The sequence below is a fragment of the Triturus cristatus genome, chromosome 3_2 (assembly GCF_964204655.1).
Source record: "Triturus cristatus chromosome 3_2, aTriCri1.1, whole genome shotgun sequence".
Classification (NCBI taxonomy): Eukaryota; Metazoa; Chordata; class Amphibia; order Caudata; family Salamandridae; genus Triturus; species Triturus cristatus.
In genome coordinates this window covers 444880090-444892395 of record NC_140584.1, presented here as the reverse complement: position 1 = coordinate 444892395, position 12306 = coordinate 444880090, and the positions used below count along the sequence as shown (strand labels likewise).

At 43.2% G+C, this 12306-nt stretch overlaps 1 protein-coding gene across 1 annotated transcript in view; it reads left to right on the top strand.

The window, feature by feature from the left end:
- The window catches only part of VWCE (von Willebrand factor C and EGF domains), a 463775-nt gene that overhangs the window by 189124 nt on the left and 262345 nt on the right, over window positions 1-12306 (top strand). Inside the window, exons 6-7 of the mRNA XM_085648045.1 lie at window positions 2056-2211; window positions 3980-4105. Of these exons, the coding sequence (XP_085504171.1) occupies window positions 2056-2211; window positions 3980-4105 (282 nt within the window). The remainder of the gene's footprint in view (window positions 1-2055; window positions 2212-3979; window positions 4106-12306) is intronic.

Genomic DNA, 12306 nt, shown 5'->3' with positions numbered 1-12306 from the left:
CCGCCTCGCGTATGTCACGGTTTACAGTTGAGCGTTTTACGCGCTCTCCCCAGGGAAACAAGCATGCAAAGTTCAGCGGTAACACCCGCTTTTCTCCCCAGGATTTTAACACTTAGAAGTGCCCGCTACGCTCCTACGCATGTAAGCAGCAGAAGGTGCTGTTACCGCCAACGGAGAAGCTAGGGCCGAGAACGCCTGAGAAGGCATGTCATCGAGCACACAAATCGCAGCGTTATCACCAACAGAAGCAGATCGCGGTGCCAACAGCACCCTTACCGCCCGGATCACACCAACCAGAGACTCCTCCACTGCCGCCGGTAATCCAAGAATCATCAGCAGTGGTAGCGGCGTCTGACGTCCCTATATCCGGATTTCGCCGGTAGTCTTGTCACATGTGGCACGCTCCCGCGAAGGACGCTGGGAAATGTAGTTTTGCGCGGTTCTTCCTGTTTCTCCGCGTTCTCTGTGGCGTCAGTGTGTAACCGGCCCCAGAATCCTGACAGATATAAGCAGACACTCATTTATACACCCACTCTTCAAATAACTTACTCTGACGTATGGTCATTTATATACTCCAACACTCACATATACTGTTTAAAAACATATGTAGTTACTCACACATATAGTACTCACAAGGTATACTGTCGGTCTAGAAAACAAGGATCAGAACAGATACTGGTGGAACAGGAAAACAGGAGAGAGAATCCGAGGTAGCTAAGGCAGGTATATGGAAACCTCCACTGAGGTTAAAGTTCCCATCACCCACCGGAGGTGGTTTCTCATCATTTGGGAACTGGGGACATTCCCTAGAGTACCAATCACTATGGGGATTGTGATGGTACCCTGGTTATCCCAGGCAACCGTGCCAAATTGTTACCAACGGTAGGGTGATGAATGCAGTGCGAAAAAATGTGATAAAGCAAAAGTGCGGTTAAAAATGACTACCAAGACACAGTGTACTTTATTCTGGCGCTATCTTGGTGCCAAATTAAAAACAGTATTGACAGCTTAAACAAATAACTGTCAGTTCTTGGGTCTACATGTTTCGGCTTGTGGACAGGGATGTCCAAGCTCTCGTCAGGACCATGTAAACGCTACTGCAAAAAGCGTGATAGTAAAACAAAAATCTGTGATATTAGACAATAACCTGAATCAATGGTTGGTACCCAGATACAACCTGATCAAGTCCTGTAGTTTACATTGGATCAGTTATAGGCATTGTCTGGTGGTGAACCCGATAAGGAGTGGGTACGCACCTCGCCTCACCTGGCATCCGCTCAGGCCTTATGAGGCACCGCTCTGTCCGTCGGTACCCCGCTCCGAACGACAATGCCTATAACTGATCCAATGTAAAATACAGGACTTGATCAGGTTTGAGAATTTGCAACTCCAATTCCACCACTACTATTGTAATAGTTGGCCTACTGATGTACCTGGGCAAAATTGTGGGGGTGCAGGCCACCCACTAATTACCAGGTACAGTAAACTTCATGCAACTCATAATTCCGACCCCTGCATTAAAATGCTTATGTGCTTGGGTTGATATGACCTGACCTTGCTATCAGTGCCTTTGACTTCAATTACCATTGACCTTATGGGGCATGGGATATTTATTGCAATCATTGAAATCTGTTACCTAGGTGTTTGAAGTTTGACAGATGCCTACTACAAGTTTTGCTCTAAAACATTAGGTGCAACATGAATATTTGTACTCTCTGCTGCACACGCTGCATCTCTTTGGTATTTGATGGGCCTTCTTTCACAATATTTCAGCAGGTTTGACCACATGATGGTAATCTTCAACCAATTTGCGGAGTAGGGTATTATTTCTGTAGATGTCATAACCAAGGCACAAAATTCTGATGGTGCAAAATTTTGTTCCTGTAATTCAATTTTCTGGGAATGTCTGAGTCTATGTGCTAATCTTTGGCATTAGTTTTCTCTGAGTGCCCCATAAACATTGACAGTTTGTGTACTACATCAGTACATGTATTCATCTAATGAGGATTATTTCTGGCATTTTCTCTCTTTTTCATTGTTTACAATATGCTCAAGATGTGGATGAATGTTCTAGATCCAGAAGCCCTGGACCCTGCCAGCAGCAATGTAGGAACAGTCTTGGGAGCTACCGGTGTCTCTGTTACCATGGTTACCAGATAGCTTCCAACGGGCGCTCTTGCATCCCCTTGACAGCAATGACTGCAGTTGAAGGTGAGTTGACCAGTCATAATTTATAGGTTAGAGCATTCATTTTAACCTATAGATCCATGACTTACAGGAATGCTCATGGTTACATAGGTATCCATCTCAATCTTCATACATTGGATTCTAAATGAACACATACATCACTACTAACGTCTAGCCAAAAGCACCAACAAGGGGATGTGGCCCGATCACAACCTAAGGCCATAGACATTCATGAAACCAACAGACAACTAATAATCTTTTGATAGGAAATATGGACCAAGAAAAATCGCTCAAACTTAGCACACAAAAGATATCAATTTGAATTCATGGATCAATATTAATTACTGGTCGGTGATGTCCAAGGTGCCTTTAAAACAGGAACATGCTTACTAAGAAATAGACTAATTAAGAGAGACGGAGTATTCCAATTTTAAAGTCAGCAGGTTCATGTAGGCTAGGGTTTATTCCAGCTACTCTTAGCTTAAGCTACAGATCTATTTTAAGCTAACAGTAGCAATTGTGCCAAGATGCTGTGCCCTTTTTTAAATGAGTCCACTGAGTCAGGCATAAAACTATGTAGAACACTAGCGATGTCATAAGAAAACCTTCACTGTGAACCATAGAGACTTCAGAAAAATGCATCAACAAAGATAACCTATTCAAGGATATCAGTAGTAAACCCCACACCCTCATTTTGATAGTACCCATGTAAGTTATAGTTAAGCTAGACTTTTAATGGAAAAGGCCTTGTTTGTTTTGCTAATAACTTCAGTGTCATCTGGTGAACTGCATGAAGCTTTCCAATAAAATGGTCAATCCACTATTGGTTCTTCATGGCAAGTTTCCTGCAGAATCACACACCAAATGAAAAGTTTCTGACCTCAAAATATTGATACCAATAAAAAACAACACTTAACAGGAAATTAATTAAATAAGAACATATATCCAAACCAATGAATAATATTTTATTCACACTTGTCTCTTTCAAAGTGGTAAATATAATGTGATATGCAATCGCATCTGTAAGATTATTTACAACATTTATAATTACAACTGTCATTTTAAGGATGAGGACACAAACACTGTATTTGGTTTGTGAGTTATGAGTTGCATGGCTGTTTTAATTTGTGGTCTTAACCATAACTTGCCCATTTCACTGTTTTTCAGTTTTAATTTGTAAAACTCCAAATAAACTTACAGGCCAGTGCAAACCTTCAGAGAGAACCACCAATAGCAAGGTATTGACCAATGATCATCTATAATATTGAGACCTCCAATGTATTTGTGCAAACAATGATAATGTCAAAACAGGGACACTTTAAACTAAAGTAATTAATCAAAAGTAACATTCCGATGTTACTAAATACCTAGAAAATCCCAAAACAGGCACTTACATAGTAAAAACATATAAATAAATTAACCTACATCCTCGGCCATTAATGCACTTTATGGACTTAGCCATTGATGCTATGCCCGGTGTCTTAACTTCTTCCTTAATGAAAATGTATAGGGTAGGTCACGAAGTGTTAAATATGGAATACTTACCTATGGAAATAACAACTTATTGTAACATACAGTCCAATAACATAATAGTATATCAAAGATCACTTGATAAATCTACATTTACAGACATGAATATGAATTTATCAAGTAGTGGTGCCTAATAGCTGAACACTGATGTTAATCTATGAACAAGCAATCATGGTCAGCCAGAAAGATGCATTTGAAACTGAAAACTGTTCAAATCATAATACTATGTGCTCTGTGTCATTGATGCCTTCTCCGTTTACAGCTCCCAGTGCCTGCGGGGAATATGGCTGCACTCTGACCTGTAACCACGGTGGATGTGAGCAAATATCTCGAGTCTGTCCTCTGGGATTCACTATGAGAGAGATGGAGAATGGTGTCACCTGTATAGGTAAGACATCCAAGTCATGTCATGCACCAGCGTGTGCCTTGCATGAACTTGGCATGAGATGGGCATTTAAACTACCACACGACCTTCTGATTTTCACACAGGTGCCCTCAGTACAGTGTCCCATTAGTGGACCATTAAATTCTGGTATGCATGGCAACTTCTGTTATCGGATATACCAGAAAAACACTGTAACCCCACAATTTTACCAAGGTTAATTTTGTCAGGTCAATTCTACCAAAATTTACCAGGGGCAACATTTCTTGTTAATATTGGGACAGGTGGACTTTGGTATGGTAAGCAATAAAAATTCACATATTATACCACATTTTGTACGTAAAACAGGTGATGGGCAATAATTGTCACTCCTAACACCTTAGTTTTAGATTGTATTGGTTACAATAATTATGCCCTCCAAAAATGGGCCACTCATAATGAGGACCAGATGTGTGCCATAGTTAGGTTAAGCCTACCACAGTGCAAACTGTCTGGCTGAAAAAGAAATATTGTAGACTTACCAAGAGGATAGAGAGGCCGATTACCATTTGTTGATTTTACTGTCATTCTCATTTGCCTCATTCTTACTCAATGTCTTGCCTTGTCCATCTTTTTTTTGTCTCGTCCTTGGAACATAGTCTCCTTACCATATCCTTGATTGCCTTACTTCTATGCTTATTCTGCTCTCTGTTGAGGGCCTACTTTTTATCTAATGCTCTCCATAAGAGTGGATGTGTTTGCCGCGCTGCTCTCTCTCGCCCGTATGCTTCTCCTCTGCCCCTCTCAGTGAATGTGCTTGCTGTCATGTGCTTCTCCCCCTTCATGCTTTCATGCCTGTGTGCTACTACCTTACTCCCAGCTTCACATTGTTCTGTCTCTCCCTCTTTCCCATTTTCTTTTCTCCCCGTCTCATGCTCTCCATATTGCTCATCCTCTTGACTGTTTGCTTTTATTCCCCCTCACACTCCTTGTTGCTTCCCCTGACCAGTCCCCTCCCTCATGTGGCTTCGTACTCCCCATTGCTTAACTCCCCACCGTGTTATTCCCCACCATCCACTTTCAAAAAGCAAAAAACGCTTTTACAGGGTGTTTTTCCTTTTTATCTATTGCTCCAACTTGGACAGATAGACAAAATGAAAACAAAAACACCTGTGTCATTATGTAAGAATGCATGCCTACAAAATGACGTGGTTGGCCACATCATATGTTTTGTTTTCTTTAGCCTTGTTGCACAGTATCAAGGATGTTGTACAGGATTTGCAAAACACATTAGCAGAGCCAATAGGTCCCAAAGGCAAAAACTATGGGCTTTGCCAATGCTTGTTTTTAATAGTAGATATAAACATCCTCACACTGCTTCCAATACAGAACTAGTACACGTAAACCATATAATTGGCAAAATTAGATGGATCCTTTCATGGAATGTCTGTCGCAATGTCAGATTAGTCAGTAGCCATTTTCTCCTTAGGTAAATCATTATTTAAAAAACAAAACATTCTTTTTTTCAAAGCTTGATTTCCTGATCCCACATTTCAATCCTCGTGCACAAGTCAGAATCCCTATTCTGTCTCATCTGTCATTTCATAAAGGGGTTTATATGTCAGCCTGTTTCTGTCTATTTGTCTGACTTTCTCTTTATCTCTCTCTCTTTCGCTCTCACACAAACAGAGTTAGACAATGGGCCAGATTAATTTATTGGCAGTTGGCCCATCCTCCGCCAGGGCAATGATGTAAATGACTCCATTGCCCTGATAGAGGTGCAGTCGGACAAATTTAGAAATGTCCTTTGGCCGAGCATACATGTCTAGCATTGGCAATTTTCCCGGGAGCCGTAAGGCAAACATGCAAATTATTTTTAGTTTTCAAAATCCCAAAGCCTGATTTTCTTTTACAAAATAAAAAAAATAATGCCTCCCTCGCCATGCAGTGCTCCTTACCTTCAGGTTTTTTCTGGCAGTGATGGGCATCGAAAAACAGCTATATGTCTACCCATTTAATTTAGGTGGGATGACAGATAGCCAAACTCGGATGGACCTTACTCCATCAAGCCATCAGATAAGTTTGACCACGGCGTAGTCTCTGCAGTTGTCAAACTACAGTCCGCCCACATTTAAATGAGGTGGGTGGACCATAGACTTCATTGGGAGGGAAACGTTGCCACACAGTCATCTCCTCCAAAATCTAAATCAGGCCCTAAACTCGGTTTTAAGTGCCACTCAGTCCAGACCCTGTAAAATGAGTTCTGGTACCAAGCAAACAACAGCACAAATGTAACACTTTATATGCCAATGTGGCAGGATATGCTAACCTGTGGGTATGCCCAAAGTCAGGAATACCACTAGATTAGAAGAAGGATAGCCGAGGGAACTCAGTGACAGTAATATCTCTTGAAAGATATCCAATCCCTTATGTGTGTTGTGGAGCCTTTATAGATCAAAGACCCTATTTCTATGTTGGCAGGAAGGGAACAGAAAGCCACTGAATGCTGTAAACAAAGTGAAAAACCTCTTCAAATAGTTAGTGCATCACCTGGCTGGAGTTAAGAGTCCATCAGCCCACCCTTATTGGCGGAGCTTCGTCATCTGAGACTCTAAGGGGTCATGGTCTGGGCCCACAATGTCGAGCCAGCAGGCCCTGTCGAGTGCCCGACCTAATGATCCCAAGATAGAAAAACTCCTGCCACGGTGTGTATTCAAACTTATGAAGACTCTAATAATGTGCAGTGCTCAAGTGTAGATGTGCATTAAAAATGACTACGTGGGCAAAAAATATGTTTATTAAGGATTGACCAGGTGTCATATTTAAAAGGACCAATAGTCTTGGAAAGATTGACTATTTCCTGACTTAGTCTCGTGAGGTCGACATGTTTCAGCCGGTGTGGTCAACTGACCCGGCTTTCTTCAGGACCTAAAAAGATGGAAATCAAGGCTACTGCAGGATTAACTTATTTGGTGTATACTACGTGAAAAACAAAAATTCCTTAAAACAGTGAAAATACAATCATCAGGTAAAGTTGTGGCAATGGCCACCCTACCGGACAAGCAATCTTTTGCTCGGATGTAAGAACTGTGTCTTCTTTCCTAAAGGGAATTAGGAGAATCAAACCATCAGAAAGGCACCTCACATACGAATACAGCATCAGTGACTATTATTCTACAGTGCCCTATATGCACTGTACTTACTATGAAAGAACCCAAAATGTGGTTTACAAATGAGTAATATTTTCAAAAAACTAAATTCAACTCACCCAGCTTTCTGTGGGAGGAAAACCTCACCTCACCCGGCTGACTGCTTGGAGAAGGAGGCACCGCTCTGTTTAGATGTAAGGACAAAAGAACAAGTTGCACACTGATACTTGTCCATCTACATTCCTTACAATATGTTTACACATAAAAACCAACAAGTCAATGACCTTAAGAAACCCGCCACACAAGCATGACAATCCAGGTATAGGGGGAGGTTATTCCTTTGAGAATTCAGTCTATTAGAAGAAACCCTAATTTTGACATTAAAGAGGATGCACCCTTCATCAAAAACTAATACAGTCAAGTGAGGGGGAGAATACTGCCACCCCATATATGCTTAAAGAGGAACACCCCTCTTCAGAAACCTATACATTCAGGCAAGGGGAGAGACCAGGGAGAGCAATGTCACCCTATGCGCTCCTTGTGATTCGGTACGCGCATGCGCTTGCTATAGACACGTCTCGATCAGTCCCTGACACGCGCATGCGTGGAGACTAGTGTCCTGATGCCCGAGCATGCTCATTCAGACGCGTGGGCGCGCGGATAGCTAAACACCAGCACCTGTTTTTCAAACGAGTGATTGTGCTAATTAGGGTGGATATTTAAGGAGCCCCCTCCTTCCTGCCGTCACCTCCCAGACGGCTCGTAGTCTTGCCTGAAGTACCGACGGACAGGTAAGGTGAGGGGGGGTCCTATGTTCTATATGATGAAGACTGGTTCATTCTTGCTTAACGTAGCTGGTTAGGAGGAGACAGTGTAACAGTAACGCCTCTTCCTCTGAATCATTCATAGGGTGACATTGCTCTCCCCCTTGCCTGGTCACTCCCCCTTGCCTGAATGTATAGGTTTTCCTCCCACAGAAAGCTGGGTGAGTTGAATTTAGTTTTTTGAAAATATTACTCATTTGTAAACCACGTTTTGGGTTCTTTCATAGTAAGTACAGTGCGTATAGGGCACTGTAGAATAATAGTCACTGATGCTGTATTCGTATGTGAGGTGCCTTTCTGATGGTTTGATTCTCCTAATTCCCTTTAGGAAAGAAGACACAGTTCTTACATCCGAGCAAAAGATTGCTTGTCTGGTAGGGTGGCCATTGCCACAACCTTACCTGATGATTGCATTTTCACTGTTTTAAGGAATTTTTGTTTTTCACGTAGTATACACCAAATAAGTTAATCCTGCAGTAGCCTTGATTTCCATCTTTTTAGGTCCTGAAGAAAGCCGGGTCAGTTGACCACACCGGCTGAAACATGTCGACCTCACGAGACTAAGTCAGGAAATAGTCAATCTTTCCAAGACTATTGGTCCTTTTAAATATGACACCTGGTCAATCCTTAATAAACATATTTTTTGCCCACGTAGTCATTTTTAATGCACATCTACACTTGAGCACTGCACATTATTAGAGTCTTCATAAGTTTGAATACACACCGTGGCAGGAGTTTTTCTATCTTGGGATCATTAGGTCGGGCACTCGACAGGGCCTGCTGGCTCGACATTGTGGGCCCAGACCATGACCCCTTAGAGTCTCAGATGACGAAGCTCCGCCAATAAGGGTGGGCTGATGGACTCTTAACTCCAGCCAGGTGATGCACTAACTATTTGAAGAAGTTTTTCACTTTGTTTACAGCATTCAGTGGCTTTCTGTTCTCCATGAACAGACTTAACACCTTCTGTTAGTTTTTTTCTGTGTCTCTTGGGGATTGGAGGTGTTATAGTCCTTAAACTAATTCCCCTAGGACCCTTATATACATTGTGTTTTTGGCAGGAAGGGAACACCTTTGCTACAGTGACAGAGTTCCGTCACAGCCAACATAGCATGCCAGATTCATATGCAGGAGTGCCTTAAGTTTTGGCCTCGGCACAGACTACTCTGTCTCTGCCATAACCAAAAGTCTCTTGTGGCCCTGTGGAGTAAGGGCTGTCGGAGACTGGCCTGTCATCCCACCCACCTAATTTCGATGGGCAAAATGACACGTTAGTTTTTACTACCCCTCACTGCCAGAAAAATCCTGGCAGTAAGGGGCAGTGAAAAATGCTAAATGCTACCCTCACCATGGGAGAGGATTCCCATGGTGAGGGAAGCATTATATTTTTTATTTTGAAAAGGAAAATCCAATTTCTGGATTTCCTTTTTATGAAAACAATAAAAGAAAACTTTTTGGTGCAGGACTGCATCATGCTGACGCAGCCAAGCAACAAACAGTGAAATGCATTGGCAGGAACAACCGTGATGGAGATTCCTGCCAATGCATGATAAATAACTGCCATCTTGGTGATCCTTTATAAATTTGGGGGTCCTCCTAACAAGGGGATGGAGTCTGTTCTCCCGGTGGAACAATGGGCCTTCCACCAAATTATAAATAGACCCCATGTGTGCATGTGTCTATTTATCAATGGTGTATGAGCCATTACCACTGTCTGTGATCTGGATCACTTTAGTCTTCCAACGTGGATCTCAATATATGCTCCTCGGAGGAGCTGCGACTTCCATACACAGTTGCAATCAACTGAAAAAGACATGTTTCACACCAATGTGTAGAACAGAGACATTTTCATGCATGGGCAAAGTGGGCATTTGCTCAGGACCCCAATCTAGCAAGGGCCCCTGAGGGCCCTTGCTAGATTTGCTAGATTTGCTAGATTTCTTTCTATTTGGCCTCTGTCTATTCTATTTTTCTCACCCTCTCTGCCTACCATTATCTCTAACTCTGTCTCTCAAAACCAATTCATCTTAAGGTTTTTGGTGTCCTACGCAGACATATTTCAACTGTTTATGTAACCTTGTTAAAATGTAACGCATAATATAGTATTGTTTGGCAACATGTGGTCTTGAAATACATAATACAATTCAAATTTGTTCTGTACAGGGGCCCTGAAAATATGTTTTGCTCAGGCCCCTAAAATCCTTAAGATCACACTGCTGTGCAGGGGTAATATATTAGTATCTGGTTCTTAGACCTACAATCAACAGTTTGAGATGTCATTGCATTAGTTGAGGCTTTGCACTGCACAAACAGTAATGTTTGGGACTAAGAATCCACTTATGTCTTGCCATCATAGGATCAGTGTTGGCTGGCATCTACGTGTAAGGGGTGGCTGGGGTGCGCGAGTGCAGAATATTATGCAAAAAAACAAAAAACTTACCTAACACGAAGTCCTTGCTCCGGACCTCTTCATCCAGGAACTGGATGCTGGAACTCCCTTGCCCAATCCTGGCGCTGCTCACATGCATCATGTGAGCAGTGCCCTGATTGGGGGAAGTGGGAGCGGCCTCAGTCGGCACTCCACATCGCACTGGAGGCCTGCACTTACTCTTAACCCAGCTGTCTCAAGAGGGCTGGGTTGAGAGTTTTAAAGTGTGCATGTGTGGCTGGCCGTCGCAAGATGGTCGGCCAAAAAGACATGTGCACTTTAAACAGTGCATTAGACATACCACCCTCCTCCCTGCTGCTGTCAGCAGGAGCCCCGCCCATGCACTGACGCTTGGCTCAGGACAGGGGATGAAAAAAACTGGTAATGAACTAACATTTTATTTCTAATCTCTGGGGTTTTGGTGGGGATTTTAAGTGGTGGGACGCTCCTTTGCTTCAACGAAGGAGCCGTCCCTGCATAGGATTCCCCAGTTCCCATCACCCTATCTTGTGGCCCTCATTAGAAGATTGTTTGCAGAAAAATATATAGGATTTACCACTGTTTCTTGTTGTAAATAGGTGTGTAAAGATCACTTCTGTCTGTGGTGTGGTACACAATTTTATTATGGCCAGAGAGTTGCCGATGTCCCAGGAATGTGAGTACTTACCATTACCCAAACACCATGACACAACAATGCAACAAGCTCATTTATTATTTCTTTGGGATAGGGGTCATAAGACCCCTGGCTGTATTTATTATAATTTCACACTAAATAAACAGCACAATTAATAACCTTTTACCCAATAACCACATTATTTGCATTCTAGCTTACATTCGTGACCTAGCGTTAACAGAGACTCTAGTACATAGGAATCACCTAACCATAAAAAGTCTGTTCCTGTGTAAATAACAACAATTATTCCGTAACCATTCTGAGTAGGATCAAGACTGTCTCTGCGCCTTCTTTTACCACTTCGAGGGCCCTCCTTATGGGAGGAGCCCACTTTCCCTCTCCCCTCCCTACGGGGAGGTCTCCAATCTCTGCAAAATCTTGTACAGGGGGCCTGGCTGCCCTTGGGATACCTACTGCGGGCATCCCCTACACCCACATTTGTCATCCCCCAAGGGCCAGTGCTAGATTATTCCCAAATGCGCCTGCGCGGGTGGTTGATAGGTAAAGGACCACGTCAGTGACCACCCAGAAAAAGCCCGCGCCCCGGCCACCTCCTTCCAACCTTGTGGTAGAACCCCTTGGAGGGTACATGGATGCAGCTGTTAAATTTGGTAAAACAGGATGCCGTAAAGGGCCCTAAGTGCGTCCCTAATCTTGACTTCACCTACCACAGGCCAACATAGTTCACCGACAATCTGGCCTCCCCGCTGACCGAAGATGCACGCTGGCTAAGCCAGGCCAGCAGATATTCCAAAAACATTGAGGTACCTTCTTCAGACAGGTGCACTCCATGTTGTAATAGAAAACTTTCCCCTTTGATGCACCCATGAGATATGGCTGACAACCATCCTGAACAACTTAACCGGTTTCGGGCTCAATCTTTTTACAGACTCATTAATGGCTCTTACCGACTTTCCACCTCTCCATTTCAACCTCGGGACAATATTGGACCACACAATTGTGGCCACCGGAACATTTCTTTGCCAGCCAACACATTTCAGGCTCTTCGGCCAGGCGAGTAAAAACTCAAGCCTGCGCGGCTCCTGGAGAGGCGATGCAAGGGAAGGGGGCCCACAACCTTCAGGCACAGCGGATGGGCGATGAGGGTCCGGCAGAAAGGTGGGGCCTACCGTGCCTCTTGGATACAGAGATCT